The sequence below is a fragment of the Plenodomus lingam genome (assembly GCF_022343315.1).
Source record: "Plenodomus lingam strain CAN1 chromosome Unknown contig_19, whole genome shotgun sequence".
Lineage (NCBI taxonomy): Eukaryota > Fungi > Ascomycota > Dothideomycetes > Pleosporales > Leptosphaeriaceae > Plenodomus > Plenodomus lingam.
The window spans coordinates 1,125,188-1,142,421 of NW_027093936.1; the positions used below are offsets into that span (position 1 = coordinate 1,125,188).

Below are 17,234 nucleotides of genomic sequence, written 5' to 3' on the forward strand. Positions count from 1 at the left end.
ACTCCAACTCAAAACTTGACACTACGCATATACAGAAAAAAAGATAGCTCAAGCATCTCTCAACGACCCTTCCCCAGGCTCCCCCTTCTCACGCTCCCGCTCCTCTTCCATCTTCTTCCCCGCTTTCCTCACCATACACCGAAACTCCCGCATCATATACACAACCTCGCCCACATCCAGCTTCACAATCTCCACATTCTGCTTCGCCATCAACATCAACGCATCCAACTCCTTCTCCCCGACACCGCGTCGCCCAGATCCCCTCCCCTCATCATCCTCATCCCAGTCTTCACACCCCAGCTGCCGAGCATCATACCCCCGCGGATATCCCTCCGGCATCCCCCGATACAAAGCCCCCTCTTCATCCGCCAACTCCCCAATCCTCCTCCCCACCCCCCGCGAAACTAATCTCCCCAGCAGCCCGACAGCTGCCAAATGCCTCCTCCTGATATCCGCCAGCGTGCGCCAGAGCTCCCACTCCCGCGCCCAGCAGCCTTGCAGGACTTTGATCGCATAGTCGAAGCAGCGCTTCAGCTCGATGATTTGCTCCTCCCGGAACGCCACGTCTTCTTGCAGTGCGTGCGTTGCCGTGCTTTTGGCTTCGAGGTTGCTGCTGTGCTGCGGCTTGGGGTCTTCTTTGAGCGTGTTGTTGCGCTCTTGTAGGCCTAGGAGGAGCGTGTGTAGGCTGTGGACTAGCTGGGCGTGGAGGGGTGTTGCTGAGGAGGAGGATGGGCTGGTTGGGTCATGAGAGGGGGAGGGGAGGCCAATGAGGCGGCTATAGAGGCAGAATTCGGCGGGTGTGAGGTGTTCTGTGAGAAGGTCACTAAAATTGGCTGGGAAGTCAGATGCAGGAGTGGGAGAGCGGTAAAGGTTGTCGGAGGAATGAGTGCCGTTAGGGAGGTTGCTCTCTGGCGCAGCTTCACTAGAATCCTCCCCTACGGGACTTGGCCCATGTGCCTCATCTATCTTCATTGGAGGTTCTACACTCGTTCTCGAGTAGAATCCGCTTCCGTATACAGGGCGACTAAAGTTCGGCACCAGGCCTGCTGCTCGGGCTGTCACGGGTCGTTTGCCGTGTCCGATACCGTTAGTAAAGGAGCTGGCTTTAACGCGCTCATGGACTCGCTCTCTCATGAATGGATTCAGTGCACCGTTGGCTAAAATCTCACCAAGAACTGAGTTCCATGTCAGTGTTTCGTTATTCCGAGCCTCCTCATCGTCGACACACTGTTCGGCGGATGTGTGAGGGGGCGACTGGGCTCTTCGCGATGGTGGATCATAAGCGTGATCTAGATGTTCAACTGAGGAAACATCGACAGCAGTGGGAGCAGGCGGCCCGGAAGGAAATGGTGGGACTTGCGCTGGAGGCTCGCTGTCTAGAGGCCGTGCCATTATGACGATGAGATCGTTGTTTGTCTTACTCCGCCTGATCTCATCGCGAGGAATAGCACTTTCTCCAAGCCCAGCTGTGGGCCAAGCAGAGTGTCGTCGTATAGGTGGCTTGGGACAGTGTTCCCTGTGGATTTCTTCTCTCATTGTGTCCTGAAATCCGCGAAGCGGATCCTTCGCGTCTACATTGGTCACTGTCTCGATGTTATAAAAGCCCGGCTTTTGCCCTGGACTCATGGGTAACGATGAGTGCCTCGGGGGATCATGGTCGGCTTCCAGCATCACGCTGTTCCAGAAGATGTCGTCGTCTACATAGCGGTTGCGGCCGGGTGGTCCGTTGTCAGTGATTACAGGGAGTGCTACGAGGGAAGTGCGGCTGCTGCTTGGTTTGGTGTAGATAGTGTCGGTAGAGTAACGGCCATCGTCGCCAGCTTTCGCACTGCCTACGTATTGCTGTAGCGATGGTGTTGAACAGGAGTGGGTACGCTCAGAGCGACCAGAGAACCGACTGTTAAGACGCTTTAGGAATGCGGGCATGTCTTTGGCGTTACGGGCGTTATTATCTAAAGGATGTTGGCAAGTGGAGGGGGATATAGTATAGTTGTATGGGTGCTTGGTGATCATGTCGACCGACGAAGTTTATGAGTTGGGCTGTGAGCTGTCAATGCCAGACAGTCGTAATTGTTTGTTAATGTGCTGTTGTTACATGTTTGGTTTGTTAGCGACCGTCCACTTGGCCAGAGTGGCACTCGTGCTGCTAAAAGCATGAAGGGCATGGATCGTGAATGAAAGCTCCACGCGTTCGATGCCGGACATTTCACACTCTGGCGTGGTTGTGGTCGAAGAGGCGAATGTATGTACCGATCTTCCTTTCTGAGACTAGAGGCTTGATCACTGCTAGCCTTGATACTCTACACTAGTCGAAGTCATATACTCACTTGAAAGGCATGGCTATGGCCTTGGGTATGGACAAACAAATATGCGCCTTGATGAAAACAAATACTGTTCCGCTGACCCATGGCTATGCAGATGCTAATGAAACGCCCCAAAACTGGTATGCCCGTCCGTGTAGTCGTAAACCATTACTCCAGCCCAATATTAAAATCTCCTCTTTGCTGCAGCTGCCTTTGACATGGCTAACAGCTTTTGCTTCCGAGCATCTTTTTCACGCTTGAGTCTCATCTCCTCGGCCAGCGCTTCAGCATCCTCCTTCTTTGCAACCTTAAGGGCAAGTTGCTCTTCTTGTTCGACATCCCAGATACCACCCTCCATGACGGAGGAGGCATCGGATTCGTAGTCTTCTTCATCGTCCTCCAAATCATCGAGTTCATCCCAATCGGCGTATCCATCGTAGCGTCCCTTGCCTGGAGCCGGCTTAGCCTTTGCAGCCGGTGTGCCATTCCGACTTGATGATGCTGGAGCACTAGCGGGTCGAGCGGTACCCTTATAACCCACCTCGACAGGCTTCTTGGCGGGTCGCGCTGTCCCTTGATAGCCGACTTCAATGGGCTTCCGCTTTGATGCATCGGCCTTGGAATCAACTGCTTTTGAAGGTAGTCCAGCAACAGGCTTCTTTCCCTTGGCACCTGCACTGGCCTCTGCCTTCAGGGCCAACCGCTCTTTCTTCGTTAGAATCTTGGTTGGTTCGTGCTTGATAGGGGGGGCAATGGGCTTTGTCGCATCCTTCTCTTTCGCCTTCTGTAATAGAGCCAAATAGCCTTTCTTCGGAGCTGCAGTGGATGCCGGAGCGGGTTTCGGAGCTGGAGCTGCAGCCTTAGAAGCGGCTGTTGGGGCGCTTGCTGGTGTAGGAGGCTTGCGTACTGCCGGACTTGTGGTCTTCATGGAGGATGGGGCTGCAGTCCCACGGTATGGAACTGTGGTGACCGGCGCAGGGGTCGGTTTCAGCGCCGCTGGTGTTGACGTGGAACGTACAACTCCGTTCGCTGTGGTCTGACTAGCAGCTTCTTTCCTCTGAATCTTGGCCTGGCTGCTCTCTACTGAACCAGATGCCTTGCGCTTTAGCTGAGGCGACGGCGAAGCACCGTTTGCCCCTCCAGCTGGTCGCGACACCGGTTTGGACGCTCCAGCGGGTGCGACTGGCTTGGATGTAGTGGATGTCTTTGGAGCTGAAGGGTCTACTATAGACATCAGATCCCTGAAAGCCTAAACAGAGTACATTAATATACAGAAAAGGGCGCGGTTGGGCGCGCAGTGCTCACACTCATATTGGGCGACTGATAAGCGGTTGACTCAGTGTTACCAGCCGAATCGATGTGAGAGCAAGTTGTACATGCTTTCCAAGTGGAAAAGTCGCCGGTATATGTAGTCGGGGGGGGCGCGGAGGAAAGCGCAGACGAAGACGGCGCACGGGGAGGCGAGTACGAGATATTAAATGGGTGGGCGGCCAGGAGACTGAGCGCAAAGCAAAGGCGCAGACAGGTTGCTTTATACTTCGCTATTTGACCAAGCCCTATCACGTGTCTGAACGCGGCGATCTGCGCTTGACCAGATAGGTCTAGCGTTGGTCCGTCGAAATCCCACCACATCAATATTCGCAAGCGACCGAACTTTCCTACGCACGACAAACACGACTAGAACTTGAAGCTTCAGTCTCCGTTATCACGGTATGCAAATTCCCCTTCATACAATACTTGCAAGGCGAATACTTATAACTACAGGTTAAATCGATTGAACTCCTGTTCCTCCCAATCGACCACCCAACACAGTCAAAATGAAGCACCTCGCGGCATACCTCCTCTTGGGTCTCGGTGGAAACGCCTCCCCTTCCGCCGCCGATGTTAAGGCCGTCCTTGATTCTGTTGGCATCGAGGCCGACGATGAGCGTCTTGATAAGCTCATCTCCGAGCTCGACGGCAAGGACATCAACGAGGTTAGCATTGTTCTGGGTGCGCATTATCATGATCGTATACTAACACACAATAGCTGATCTCTGAGGGATCTGCCAAGCTCGCCTCAGTTCCATCTGGTGGCTCCGGTGGCGGTGCTGCCGCCGCTGGTGGCGCCGCTGCTGCTGGTGGTGCTGCTGACGCGCCCGCCGCTGAGGAGAAGAAGGAAGAGGAGAAGGAGGAGTCCGACGACGACATGGGCTTCGGTCTCTTCGACTAAGCGTATCGTCATGCGTCACACGTCTACGAAGTATGATCTGGTCAATCTCTCGGTTATCACGAGAATCATGCGGAACGATTACGAGCATTGGGCGGTGTCGTGCGAGCGGTTGATGGGAGGAGGAGAAAATATTCACAACAGTGCAATTCTATGCACTTGTTAGGACACCCGGAATTGATGCCATGCACCCTCAGTGATATGTTGTTCCTCTTCGTGAGACTTTGTCGTGAGTTTGACAGTGACCATTGGAATGATGCAGAAATCCATACAGTAACCGGAAACTTAATTCGGGAATTTCATTTGACTAATTTTTGCGTTATTCCTCAGGGTGCGAGGGCGAAGAGAAAAGCACTGGGAGCCTCAGTCACGGTCAGACACGACCCGGTGCAGTATTCATACATGGAATCTCAATCAAATCTGAAATTAGAATTGTACATCGTTTTCACGCAAATTACAAAAGAGGCTGTATCCTTTGTCCAACGATGGTGCCCTTGGTGATGTTCCAGAGCCCTTTCGCACGTGACCTAGATTCGCGCGTCTTGGCTCGCTTAGCACCCTCCTGTCAGCACACTCCGCAATATCGATTTCAAGACAGACCGACAACTACCTTGCGACCCCTCCGAAGTCAACTGTCTAGCTACTTCGACAACTACAATCATGGCTGACACAGAATACGTATGTGTTGGCTGTACTAAATGGAAATCACTGGATGCTAACTGCGACACAGAACGCCGAGGAGGCTGCCGGTATGCTCTATCCTTCCCCCGACCCAACCCTTTTCCTCGTACCATTACAATCGATCGCACATCGCTAGACAATGTCCTCGAATCAATTCGCGAAAGATGCGCTGGCGGAGGAGACAAAAGCACAACAAGAGAGAGTTTGGGCTGACGATATAATTCACAGCTCTTAAGGCAAAGAGGGCGTTCCGCAAGTTCTCGTACCGTGGTGTCGACCTTGACCAGTACGTCCTTCCGAACTCAGTGACAGGTCGCCTGCGCTGAAAATGAAAAAACTCGCTGCAATATACTGATCACATACAAAGGCTTCTGGACCTTGGCTCAGAAGAGCTCCGTGATCTCGTCCACGCCCGTGCCCGCCGTAGGTTCAACCGCGGTCTCAAGCGCAAGCCCATGGGTCTCATCAAGAAGCTCCGGAAATCGAAGCAGGAGGCCAAGCCCAACGAGAAGCCCGACCTCGTCAAGACCCACCTCCGTGACATGATCGTTGTTCCCGAGATGATCGGCAGCGTCATTGGTGTCTACTCTGGAAAGGAGTTCAACCAGGTCGAAATCAAGCCCGAGATGGTTGGCCACTACCTCGGAGAATTCTCCATCTCATAGTGCGTATTCCCTCCTAAGAAATTGATTTTTTGACGTTGAAGAGATGGCTAACATTCACACAGCAAGCCCGTCAAGCACGGAAGGCCCGGTATTGGTGCCACTCACTCTTCCCGTTTCATTCCCCTCAAGTAAATGGTCTGGGTCTCGGTTGCATGGGTTCTTTTGTGGGGTGGATGATGTACTTGATGACCTACAACGAATACAGGTGTTAGGTGCACTACTCGATGGCTGTGACGCACAAAAGCAGTCGCAGTGGGCATAAAGATATGGTGTTGATAGCACCATCTATCACATCTAAGATACCTCCAAATTATCCATTCTTGGTTAACTTTACGTGATGTGGCGGGATGACTGGATCAACATCAGACTGAGTGTCCTCTATATCAAGTACACTTTACACGTTGACAAACCACGAGATCGCACTTGCTTGAATGAAGACGGTATGTCAATGAGTCACGTAGTGGATAGCTGAATTGAATTTGGGTATTTGGAAACTACGAAATCTATAACAGAAGAATGTGTGATGTGGTCACCTTCCAAGGCGCATTTCAACCTTGGCGAAGTTGTAGAGCGCTCTGAGGAAGACTTGGTAGTTGACACCCTTGTTGTCTGGTAGATGGCTGGGCGTGGATTAGTGGTCGTATCTAGAGTGTCGATAGCTTGGCAACTTACAAGATCTCTGTCAACCTAAGTTGCCATGGTGGGTATCCCTTTAATTGTACAGTCGGGCTGAACAAAACCAATAAATCAGGCTCGCTCGAGACGTGGTCGTTCAATTGGGCGTCAATCAAATCACTGTTGATTTGCTCTTGTTGCACATCACCCTTCTGGGCCATCTCAGCGAGTGTGCGCGTCAAATCCACTATAGTGTCGCGACCATCGTGTTCAGAGAGGAGAAGAACCGTCAGATGTTGTCGCTCCTCTTTTGGGGCCCCTTCATTGAGCTCTGCATTCTGAAGAGGCGTGTTTGGCGGAGAATAAGAACTCAAGTGGGGCGCGCGAAGGGAGAGCGAGGGTTTCCGCTGAGGCCCAAAGTAAGCTTCCAAAGTGCTCCAGATACTGGCGTGTGTTTGGGGGAGATAGTTCTTCAGCACACCGGTCCTCTCGTACACGCTCAGAAATGGGATGCCTGCACTGGCCGTCCACGCTGCAATCTCGCATACATCGTTTACGAGGCCTTCAAGCCCGGCTGTTCCCTGGCTGCCATCATCTTCTTGGTATTCGACTATTACGCTAAGGTGCTTGGGCATCTTCTCGAGGTGTTTGACATCGTGGGCAATGAACTCGGGCGTGCGATGGTGGTACTTGAGCAGCGAGACTATCTTCCCACGTACAAGTCGGTATGCGCGGCGGAAGCGGAAGAAGATGCTGAAAAGCAGTGCGATGAAGTGGTATACAGCAAAGTGTACGAAGACCTTGACAGGTCCATGCTTGCGCTTGGTTTGTTGAGCTACGCGTTTGCGGTCGCGGGCTGCCTTCCTTTTTCTCGATTCTGATTCGGAGGAGGTGGCGGGTTCGGAGGGGAGGAAAGGTTTGATGAGTTCTTCGCGTTCTTGGGCGGTTAGTGGCTTTCCTCTCAAGGTACCGCGGCGGAAGGCAGTTTCTTGTAACGGCGTGATGCCTGTGGCTGCCATTGCGAGCAAGGAGGTTGAGGTTGAGGTTCCGCAGTAGAATCAACCGTCGATTGGACTTCTTAGAGACGAGTCAACAGTATACGAGGTTTAAAATACAGGACTTGTGAATGGCGCGTGTCAAGTCCCGGGGGGGGGGGGTGTGAGGTCACATATGGGAAATTCCCAAGTGAGGCTGGTGCACACGTACGTGTGGCGCGCCGTGGCCGTGGCTGCCGAGCACAAGTCAGCCGGGGTGCTCCGCCTTAGAACGAGGCGCGCCATTGCGTGTAAGTGTACAAGTGTGCGAAAGTCGTCGCAAGTGCGCATGGCTGTGGGCAGTCCAAGCATGCTCTCCCATGTTTGCCCTGTGCAGGGTCTCGAGGAGAAGAATGATGGTTCCCATGGAAGAGAGGGGGGGGGGGGAGGGATCCTCTCCAAGGGTGCATGATGGCACTCACCACCACCCATTGCTTAGTCGGCTTGAGCTGCCACCGAGGCGTGGGGGTGCCGCGCAACAAGCCACATCCAACCACCCTGAAGCTCGAACGCGAGGAGGCAGCAGCAGCTTGTTGATGCGTCTTCATAGTGGTCAGCCACGTATGGCGCGCGCCCAATCCTAATATCACATCGTCCGTATCGAAAACAGTCTGGCCGTAGCCAGCCAGTGTTAGTGGTGAGCGCGAGTGCCCTATGCTTTGCGACAGCGCCCAACCAGCAGCTTCAAGGCGGTGACACCAAGCTGTGAAAGAGTGACGGTACCCTTTCTTGCGCTCAACAGGTACCAAAATAGACTCGCAACACGATGCAGGTTCGCCATCGCGAGTCAGTATCTACACTTGTTCACGCGACTTCGCGGACCTCGTTGCGAGCACCGCAGTTCACATTAGAGAAGTTCTCGGTAAGATACCCGCGAGGAACAGAAGTCACGTTGTACGGCCTACTGATATAATCAGAGCAAAGACTTCATAGTAAAGGACTTCATCGAAGACCTCTCCGATGCCGCCGTCCCCGCTTCACGAAGATCAGGAGCCACCACAGGCCAGGTCACTTTTGATCCGAAACCGCTCATTCGAACCTTCGAACATGCCCTGACACGACTGACGTACCTATCCGAGGATCTGGAGGAGAAGGAAAATGAGCTCTCTGGGGCTGTACGACGCGCCGAAACCCAGCATAATCAGAATGTGGAGTCTTTGGGTCGGAGACTTGAGCAATCCATGGACCGATTCCAGAAACTCGACAGCTCGTTGAACGGCAACGACGATGGCGGATCAGATTCTGGTGGCAACGTTGCCATGCGCATCGGCGAGAGGTTGGAGGAGCTAGATCGTCAACGCAAGAAAGCTTTGGACGCCAAGTTTCTCATCGAATGCTGGCAAGAGGTCAGCGAGCGGGGTGAACTCAATATCCTGGAAGATCACCGACGAAGTGGTGACATTGTGCGTTGTGCTGAGATTGCCCGCCAACTCTTGCGTATCAGTACTCGTCTGAACCCAGACAGTAACCATCGTGTCAATGGCGAGGCACAGAATGGCGTGAAGAAGACGCCAATGCAAGTATCGAAATACAACACGAACGAGGTCATTGAGAAGTTTTTGGAGAATCTAGAGAAAGACTTACTCGTCAAATTTGATGAGTGTTATAGGCGGCCGAACTACAATGGCATGCGCGACTGTGCCATCGCCTTGCGAGGATTCAATGATGGCTCGAGTGTCATTGGCACATACGTTAACCAGCATTCATTCTTCATTGAGCGGATGCAACTGACTGCAGAAGAACTCTCAACAGATGCAGAGACTTGGGATCGCCTCCAAGATCCGGATGCAGAGCCACCCGGTGTTGAGCCAACGCTGCAATCGCTGATCGATGAGGTTAAGATTGTTGTTCAAGAAGAGTCTGCGATCATCAGACGAGCATTTCCATACTATGAGGAGGTCTTGGTGAAATTCATTGAGCGTATATTTCAACAGTCGATACAACAAAGACTTGAGATGGTCTTGGAAAAGGCAAGCGAATTGTCTTCCCTTGCCTTCTTGCGTTCATTGCAAGCTTCGCGAGGGTACATCACCCAGCTAGTAGATGACCTAAAGTCGCATGGCTTGACGGAGCATCCAGAACCTGCAACCTCGCAAATAGCGGCCACACTGGATCAACAGCTTGAGGAGCTCTTCTCCTCCTATTTCATTGGCGAAAAGTATATTGAGCGCGAAAAGAAAAATTTAGAAGAGCTCTACTCTTCCCTGCTACTAAAGTTTACTATATACCACTCCCGACGAAGCAAGACGCCAACATCATACTTTGGATCACTTGCTCAAAGAGGCAAAGAACTTGCAGCGTCTGCGCGCGACAAGTACATGGAGCGCCTCGAAAGCACAGATCTGCCAGCAAGTCAAAAAGCCACGTTGCTCCGCATTGCCGGCCTTAGAGAAGATCAGCAAGAGAAGAAGGATATCGAAGTCACAGATGAAGACGGAAAATTGTCCCTGCAAGTTGCTAAGCGAATGCTCAAGTGGCTGGCAGAAGGGGTTGGGCGAGGACTAGAGCTATCGCCCAATAACGAGACGCCAAAAGATGTACAAATTCTACTGAACCTGCTCCTGCGGCAAATGGGCGAGATGTATCTCGAGACTGCTCTAGAGGCGTAAGTTATGGCGATGAAGAATACATATGAGGTGCTAACATCAATGTAGTGCACAAGACCACGCCGCTTTGCAGGAAAATTCGAAAACACCACCAGACCTCACGCATTTACCATCTCTTCACACCATAACCACCATTCTCCATCTACTGGAACAAACCATTACCACGATCCTCCTACCACTCTGTGCACCCAACCTCACCATTCGTCGCGAACTCGAGAAGACCAGCAATTCTACAATGGCAACACTCGAATCCAAGCTTTCCAATATTCTCAACCTCACTCTCACGGCTTCCTTGAACTGGGTCAGCAAACTCCTCTCCCAACAAAAGAAGACAGACTTTCGACCCAAAGACGACGACCTAATGGTCACAAGCGAAACCCAAGCATGCAGAGAAGTTTCCGCCTTTCTCAGTCGTGTCGCTACACAAGCCACTACCGCTCTCTCTGGCCGCAACCTCTCCCTCTTCCTTGCTGAACTAGCTCGTGGCCTGCGCGCCCAAGTCCTTGCGCATCTTCTCCGCTTCACTGTCTCGCAGGTCGGCGGGCTGAGTGTGTCGAAAGACATGAATCGCTATGTTGAGCTTGTGAGGGATTGGCCCATGGGTGACGAGCTGGAGCCCGGGGCTATGGATGTTTTGACAGATGTGAGCACCTTGTTCATCATTGGGCCGGAGGCGCTGAGAGATAGGTTGAGGGCAGCAAGTGGGCAAGATGCGCAGGAGCTCAAGTTGTATATTGCCAGAAGGGATGATGTCAATACTGTGGGCGTGCAGAGCGTGCTTAGTGGAATGTAGTAGGTTGACTGCAAAATCTGGCAGATGAAACGAAGAGCTACAATTTTGGCGGCGTGGATTTAGCAATCATGTTCGGCCTACCGTTACAAAATTCCCTTACATTTCAAATCTGAAATGTAGTCTCATCTGTCACCTTCACCTCTGCTATTTGCATCATTTGGTGGTTGAGTGCGAATCTTCATTTAGTTCAATCTCTTCCTTTTGCGCTGAATTTGCAACCTTGCACCGCATACACTTTGAACCACATTACCATACATGTCACATCAAAGTTGCGACGACTACTCTATCTGCAGGAGATACTAGGTGACAACCATGAGACAACGCGCATTCGACCAAAGGAGCAAGAATTAGCCGGAAATGATCGCAAACGTTCTTGTTGCTCCAAACGCCATTCAATACAATCTCACCACAATGAACCCAGAGCCTGCAGTGACGCGAAGCGCGTGCCTACGTTATAGAGCTCAGGTTGCGACATTTTTTACCCCTTGTAACCTTGATTTGCTTCACTCAAGATATGGAATAGAGCCATGTTTCTCTAGATGTAGAAGGGATTCGTTGGAGATTAGATACCTACCAGCTCGATCCAAATACGGACTCATGACTGTAGACTACTTGCGAGAGCTACAAAGCACGGCATTGACGAGAAAAGTGGTAGAGATGGTGAGAATCAAGATCATTGCTTCCGTGGTGATGATGTCGTTCCTAGTAATGAAACTACTGCGCACGCGATGCATGCATGAAGCGAATTTGTATTCATCTGTGTTATGGGCCATAAAGCATGCACAAACGCATTTTTGCTAAATAATTTTATATACGCTATTGTAACCATGTATTTGGCTAATACTTGTAGGTGCTGAACATGTATACTTGGCTACATTGTAGGAATGTACCAGATTGTTGTTTAGAGATGCTGCGTTGCGACTAAGATTTGCTTTCAAAGATGTACCTTTGAAAGACTGCGGATACATTGCAACTGCGCAGTAATTTCAATACAGTATCCTATGATTCAAAACTAGGCGAACAAACATGCAAGCACGGCCAGTGAAGTTCCATGTCGAATATAATCGTTGGATATTTGGTCACTAGTGCAGTTTAGAACCATGGTGCGCGTGCATACACTAAGAAAGAAGAATATAGATTCGTACCTAGAATTCCAAGCCTGATATTTTATTTTTCTTATATAAGAGAGCCCGATCAGTTCATCTGACGTCAAAGCTAACTTGTAACTCACTTGCCCTTGGCCCTGTGCTTGTCCTCACTGTTGATCAAATTCGTTCGCTCTACACCACACAAATACATCCAACATTCAACTATAAAACCCATAATATCAACGAAAGAGACTGCCTTCCAACCACGAGGTCTCGGATTTTCCAAACTCCACAATGACCATATGCGAGGACACACCATCTTCCTCCCCCATCACATCAAAACCGTACGTAAACCACCTCAACCGCAAACCTCTCCATCCACAACCCCTAACAATCCCAACCAGCCCCCCCACCCTCCTCAGCCTTCCCCGAGAAATCCGGGATGAAATCTACGCCCATGTGATCGGCGGCCACGAAGTATCCAGCTCAGGCCAACTGATCCCCGCAGCCGAAAGCGACGATGCCATCTTCCTCTACACCTGGCACGACCTCTTCACCCTAAGTCTAGTCTGCCACCAGACCCATGCCGAAACCAAATTGCTGGCGTACAAATTGAACGCCTTTCAACATGCCGTGGGCCAGCAGCCGGCCAACCTGCCAGCCTTCCTGACGGGACCAGTGGACAAGGACGGCAAGAATGCCGTTAGGAAAGTGTTCTTTGGTGCAAAGTTTTGCGCGAAGCGTCCGTTGGCTGAAGATGTGAGGGGTTTGATAGCCCGGCTGGATGACTTGGCGGGGCTGAGGACGGTTGCGTTTAGGAATATTAATATTTATAAGGAGGATTGGCCGCTGCTGGAGGCGTATGCGAAAGAGAGGAGGTTGGCTGTTTCTTTTGAGTATTACAATGAAAAAGGGGAGATGTGGTGCGAGGCAAAAGTGTCGTATCGGAAAGTCTCGAATGGGAATCCGCCGGCCACCTATGGTGTGGTGTATAGCAATTGACGAATTCATGGAAACAAAGACGTTTATGACGGAGAGGACAAGTCTGGTTGTGTCACGAGGTCCTTCGTGGTGGCAGATGTTATTTGCAGACCGGGCCGGTATTTAGCTAGGGACTTTGAAAATGCTTCTATAGTACGCTTTGGAATCAAAGCCCTTAAACATCTTCTCCTTGGTTCGATTGAATGATTGAACTGCTCACATTTCAGTTAGTCTGCACTTCTCGCTCAAGTAATCACCCGGAGATATTCTTGAAACTTTGCTCTTGAGTCAAATTGCATTGCATTCACATCTTGCTAGCCTGTGTCAAAACCTCCTTGGTCAACTCTTCCCCCTTCTGCCCCTTCTCACTCAACCGACCCATCTTCAACAGCCTCCCAATCATATCCTCATCTCCATGGTGACTGTTATGCTCAAACTGTGGTTCTTCACCATACGCTACCCTTGCCGCATCGACTAGAATTCGCGCTGTCATGCCAAACACCCTGAACGCTGTGAGATCGTCTAGGGCGCTAGGTTCAGGTCGGGGGTCATCGCCTTCCGGATGTGCCTTGTCCGTCGAGGAGTATGAAGTCAAAGTTTGTGCAGATTTGGCTGGGTTTCGGAGTATGGAAGTAGGTAAAGGTGGAGGCCGCGGTATGTAGAAATTGTGCATTCGCCATCGAGACTCATGCCAATCCGTCCAAGCACCCCTGTACCATTTCTCAGGCTTCCCGTTCTTCTGTACAGGCCCGGGCCCGTCGCCCTCCCATTTTTTACATAGAAAGTTGTGGAAAGGTGCGGTAAAGACTGCGGCTACTTCTTTGGGGTCGAGACGGGGTATCAATCGTTCTTCGACGGATACGTCATCTGCTTGCGACGTAGGTGTGCTATTGTCGGATGGTAGGTTGGATGGTCGCAAGAATGCGACACAGGGCCGCACGCCGAGTTCTGTTTTGGCGAGGTTGGTGGGTAGTTCGCAGAGGTGTTCTACGCTGAAGCCACGGAGCTTGTCGTCGCTCATGGGAAGACCAATCTCCTCGTAGGCTTCGCGGCGGGCGGTGTCCCAAGGGCTTTCTTGCAGGGTATCTGCTTTGCCTGTGGAAAATAGATGTACGCTTTTAGCCAATTTTATACGTGGTATTTCTCAGGATTACTCCTTCAGTGTAGTTTGTCTGCCGAACTTACCTCCAGGCAGTGCAGCTTGACCTGCGTAGTTCCTCATCTGTGCACTTCGCATTGTGAGAACAACTTTGAGGTCGCCATGTCGGTCGGGGAAGAGGAGTATCAGGACAGCAGCGCGCCGTGTGAGCGGACAGTTGTACCATTGCGTTGGTGGAGGGGTATATGTTCGAAGGCGATTCAAGGCTTGCTAGAAGAGATCCAAGGTTACCTAGTGACTTCCCATGAGGCCAAAGCAATGTTTGTGTAATGATGATGAGGAGGAGTAGTACGGCACCAAGAGACAGGAAATACAACGTAGAAAGGACTCACAATAGAAGACTGGGAAAGAGCCATGGTCGCAATGGCTTTGCTTTGGGCGAGCCATGCTGTTGGTCTCATGGGAAGCGCGAATTGGGGACCTTCGGAGTCGGAGGGGTTGATGTCATGGGCCGAGGCTATCGATACGTGCAGTATGGAAGCGGTGGGTGATCTGCGAGAGCCTTCACTCTACTCCGCAGTACAACTCGACTTTACTCTACTCCGTAGTACAATTTGACTGATATGGACATGATGGTTCTTCTTGGCTCTTGAAGACGTCCATCTACACATGTCAATCATCTCTGGGCGCGGACACTAATGCTGTCCAAGTGGAAGGATCCACATCCGATTACCCGTCGGTCCCATGCACGTCACAGTGACAAAGTTGAAGCGAGTGAAGTAAAAATCCATGCAATTGAACCGCATCTCTATATGATTGGAAACCCATGATCGTTATCGTCGACAGTCGTGGCCACGGAAAACAAATCCCACCGCGACAAGCCGTGACAACTCGCAGCTGGTCCTCCAAATCGTAAAACAGAAACATGAAACTGCATAAGAGAGACAATCCCACCACAAAGCATCGCATCTCTATCATATGCAGACATTCTTTTAGGGAAATCATTTCGCACATTAGAGACCAACGCCGAGATGCCGCGATGAAAAGGCGACGGCTCGCCTTATCTCGTACCACTTTTTAACCGAATCAATCGACGAGCGCCGCCCGACCGTGCAGGCACACTCAATTAGATGACCACCCTCTCTGCACCAGATAGGCCAACAAAGCTAGCGGGTGCGGAGAGTACGAGTCAAAGAAATCAAAGAAGAACAACTTCTTAGATGAGATCAGCCACGTTCATGGGCATCTCCTCAATCTGTGTGCTGTAGAACTGCTCAATCTCGCGCATCATGCGGACATCGTCGGCGGTGACGAAATTGATGGCAACACCCTTACGTCCGAAACGTCCACCACGACCGATGCGGTGGATGTAGTTCTCGCGGTTGGCGGGGAGATCGTAGTTGATGACCAGGGATACCTGCTGCACATCGATACCACGGGCAAGGAGATCAGTGGCGATGAGGACACGGGAAGATCCAGAACGGAACTCCTTCATGATGACATCACGCTGAATCTGGTCCATGTCGCCGTGCATGGCCGAGACGGTAAAGTCACGGGCAGTGAGCTTGTCGGTGAGCCAGTCGACCTTCCTGCGGGTGTTGCAGAAGATGACAGCCTGGGTAATGGTGACCGTCTCGTACAAGTCGGAGAGAGTGTCCAGTTTCCAGTCCTCCTTCTCAACAGCAATGTAGAACTGCTTGATACCTTCGAGGGTCAGCTCGTCCTTCTTGACGAGGATGCGAACAGGGTCACGCATGAACTTGGTGGTGACCTCGAGGACGTCCTGAGGCATGGTGGCAGAAAGGAGGACGACCTGGGTGGACTGGGGAAGCAGCTGGAAGATGTCGTAGATCTGCTCGGTGAAACCGCGGGACAACATCTCGTCGGCCTCGTCGAGAACAAACATCTTCATGTGGTCGGTCTTCAAGACACGACGCTGGATCATGTCGTGGACACGACCGGGAGTACCGACAACGACCTGGGGACCGTCCTGGAGGGCCTTCATGTCATCACGAACGCTGGTACCACCGATGCAGGCGTGGCACTGGACGTCCATGAAGTCACCGATGGCGACAACGACCTTCTGGATCTGCTGGGCGAGCTCACGGGTGGGGGCAAGGATAAGCGCCTGGCAGGCCTTGACGTTGGAGTCGATCTTCTGCAGGGTGGAGATGGAGAAGGTAGCCGTTTTACCGGTACCAGACTGGGCCTGTGCAATGACATCGTGACCTGATGTGGCGAGTTAGTTATTTGCTGTTTGTGTCGCCAGCGTGGGCTGGTGCGGTGGGTGGGTGGGAAAACTCACCCTTGATGACGGGCATGATGGCACGCTGCTGGATGGCAGACGGGCGCTCGAAACCGTAGGCATAGACTCCGCGAAGGAGCTCAGCCTTGAGGTTCATGTTGTCGAACGAGTCGGTGGTCTCGTCGTAGTTGGACTCGATCTGGCCTGTGTGTCGCGTACTTAGCTAACTGTTCGGAACACTGATTTTGGATTTTTGAGCAGCCCAAGGCAGGGCGGGCGGACTGTCAGTGTGTGTCGCACGGCGGCAGCGAGCGCGCAACCGCAGACGGCGACACAGGAGATGGATAGCACTCACCCTCAGGCACATCCTCGAGACCTTTGTCAGCCATGATTGCGAAGAAGAGCGCGGGCGACTACTGGTGCTGCACCGTAGTCGAAGATTTGCTCGTGGTGGGGTTAAGGCGGGGGGATCCTCTGGATGCCGCCGCGTGTGTGAAGGTGAGGTGGGTGAAAAAGAAATAGATACCAGATCCTCAGTATGAGAATCGAAGGGGTATCTAAGCAGGTATGTGTGTTTGTGTGTGTGTGTGTGTATAGTTGTGTTGTGGGTTGGGTTGGTGTGATGGAAGTAAAAGGCTCGGTGGTGGGCGACTGATATAACCTTGGGACAAAAAAACTCTTAGAGTCGCGCTGCACGCTAACCCGAACCGGTTACCGCCACCACGCCGCGCAGTAACGGAACATGGCCGACTTTAGCCCAACGATACCTTGCCCACGCCATCCATGCACTGCGCACTGCACACTGCACTACTCGTACCCGAGTGTGACTCTTTGGAAGGCGTTACGTTTGCCTCATACTATTATTGTCTCTCTGTGTTTTTGTGTGTGTGTGTGTATGTGTGGGTTCTTTTTTTC

The 17,234-nt window shown here is 51.8% G+C and overlaps 9 protein-coding genes across 9 annotated transcripts; 4 read left to right on the forward strand and 5 right to left on the reverse strand.

The window, feature by feature from the left end:
- Positions 1-48: 48 nt before the first annotated feature.
- On the reverse strand, positions 49-2,013 carry IAQ61_004405 (uncharacterized protein; the record flags this gene model as incomplete). Its single annotated transcript, XM_066096337.1, has 1 exon — positions 49-2,013. One exon carries the CDS (start codon positions 2,011-2,013, stop codon positions 49-51), a length of 1,965 nt encoding a protein of 654 aa, XP_065953655.1.
- Positions 2,014-2,487: 474 nt separating this feature from the next.
- On the reverse strand, positions 2,488-3,799 carry IAQ61_004406 (uncharacterized protein; the record flags this gene model as incomplete). Its single annotated transcript, XM_003839010.2, has 2 exons — positions 3,609-3,799; positions 2,488-3,552 (listed from the first exon to the last, which is right to left on the reverse strand). The coding sequence occupies exons 1-2, from the start codon at positions 3,612-3,614 to the stop codon at positions 2,488-2,490; spliced, it is 1,071 nt and encodes a 356-aa protein (XP_003839058.2). The 5' UTR covers positions 3,615-3,799.
- A 54-nt stretch (positions 3,800-3,853) lies between these two features.
- Positions 3,854-4,515, forward strand: ALTA5 (ribosomal protein P2; the record flags this gene model as incomplete). Its single annotated transcript, XM_003839011.2, has 3 exons — positions 3,854-4,013; positions 4,068-4,279; positions 4,333-4,515. The coding sequence occupies exons 2-3, from the start codon at positions 4,121-4,123 to the stop codon at positions 4,513-4,515; spliced, it is 342 nt and encodes a 113-aa protein (XP_003839059.1). The 5' UTR covers positions 3,854-4,013; positions 4,068-4,120.
- A 657-nt stretch (positions 4,516-5,172) lies between these two features.
- Positions 5,173-5,990, forward strand: RPS15 (40S ribosomal protein uS19; the record flags this gene model as incomplete). Its single annotated transcript, XM_003839012.1, has 5 exons — positions 5,173-5,190; positions 5,243-5,261; positions 5,422-5,479; positions 5,561-5,857; positions 5,921-5,990. 5 exons carry the CDS (start codon positions 5,173-5,175, stop codon positions 5,988-5,990), a joined length of 462 nt encoding a protein of 153 aa, XP_003839060.1.
- A 329-nt stretch (positions 5,991-6,319) lies between these two features.
- On the reverse strand, positions 6,320-7,623 carry IAQ61_004409 (uncharacterized protein). The gene is made up of 2 exons (XM_003839013.2): positions 6,531-7,623; positions 6,320-6,478 (listed from the first exon to the last, which is right to left on the reverse strand). Exons 1-2 carry the CDS (start codon positions 7,490-7,492, stop codon positions 6,388-6,390), a joined length of 1,053 nt encoding a protein of 350 aa, XP_003839061.1. The 5' UTR covers positions 7,493-7,623; the 3' UTR covers positions 6,320-6,387.
- A 207-nt stretch (positions 7,624-7,830) lies between these two features.
- Positions 7,831-11,563, forward strand: IAQ61_004410 (uncharacterized protein). The gene is made up of 3 exons (XM_003839014.2): positions 7,831-8,369; positions 8,425-10,112; positions 10,162-11,563. The coding sequence occupies exons 1-3, from the start codon at positions 8,274-8,276 to the stop codon at positions 10,904-10,906; spliced, it is 2,529 nt and encodes an 842-aa protein (XP_003839062.2). The 5' UTR covers positions 7,831-8,273; the 3' UTR covers positions 10,907-11,563.
- Positions 11,564-12,288: 725 nt separating this feature from the next.
- On the forward strand, positions 12,289-12,996 carry IAQ61_004411 (uncharacterized protein; the record flags this gene model as incomplete). The annotated part of the gene is made up of 1 exon (XM_066096338.1): positions 12,289-12,996. One exon carries the CDS (start codon positions 12,289-12,291, stop codon positions 12,994-12,996), a length of 708 nt encoding a protein of 235 aa, XP_065953656.1.
- Positions 12,997-13,252: 256 nt separating this feature from the next.
- IAQ61_004412 (uncharacterized protein) lies at positions 13,253-14,535 on the reverse strand (the record flags this gene model as incomplete). Its single annotated transcript, XM_003839016.2, has 3 exons — positions 13,253-14,070; positions 14,161-14,344; positions 14,467-14,535. The coding sequence occupies 3 exons, from the start codon at positions 14,533-14,535 to the stop codon at positions 13,280-13,282; spliced, it is 1,044 nt and encodes a 347-aa protein (XP_003839064.2). The 3' UTR covers positions 13,253-13,279.
- Positions 14,536-15,290: 755 nt separating this feature from the next.
- Positions 15,291-16,708, reverse strand: TIF1 (translation initiation factor eIF4A; the record flags this gene model as incomplete). The annotated part of the gene is made up of 3 exons (XM_003839017.1): positions 15,291-16,303; positions 16,380-16,523; positions 16,675-16,708. 3 exons carry the CDS (start codon positions 16,706-16,708, stop codon positions 15,291-15,293), a joined length of 1,191 nt encoding a protein of 396 aa, XP_003839065.1.
- Between the last annotated feature and the right edge of the window lie 526 nt (positions 16,709-17,234).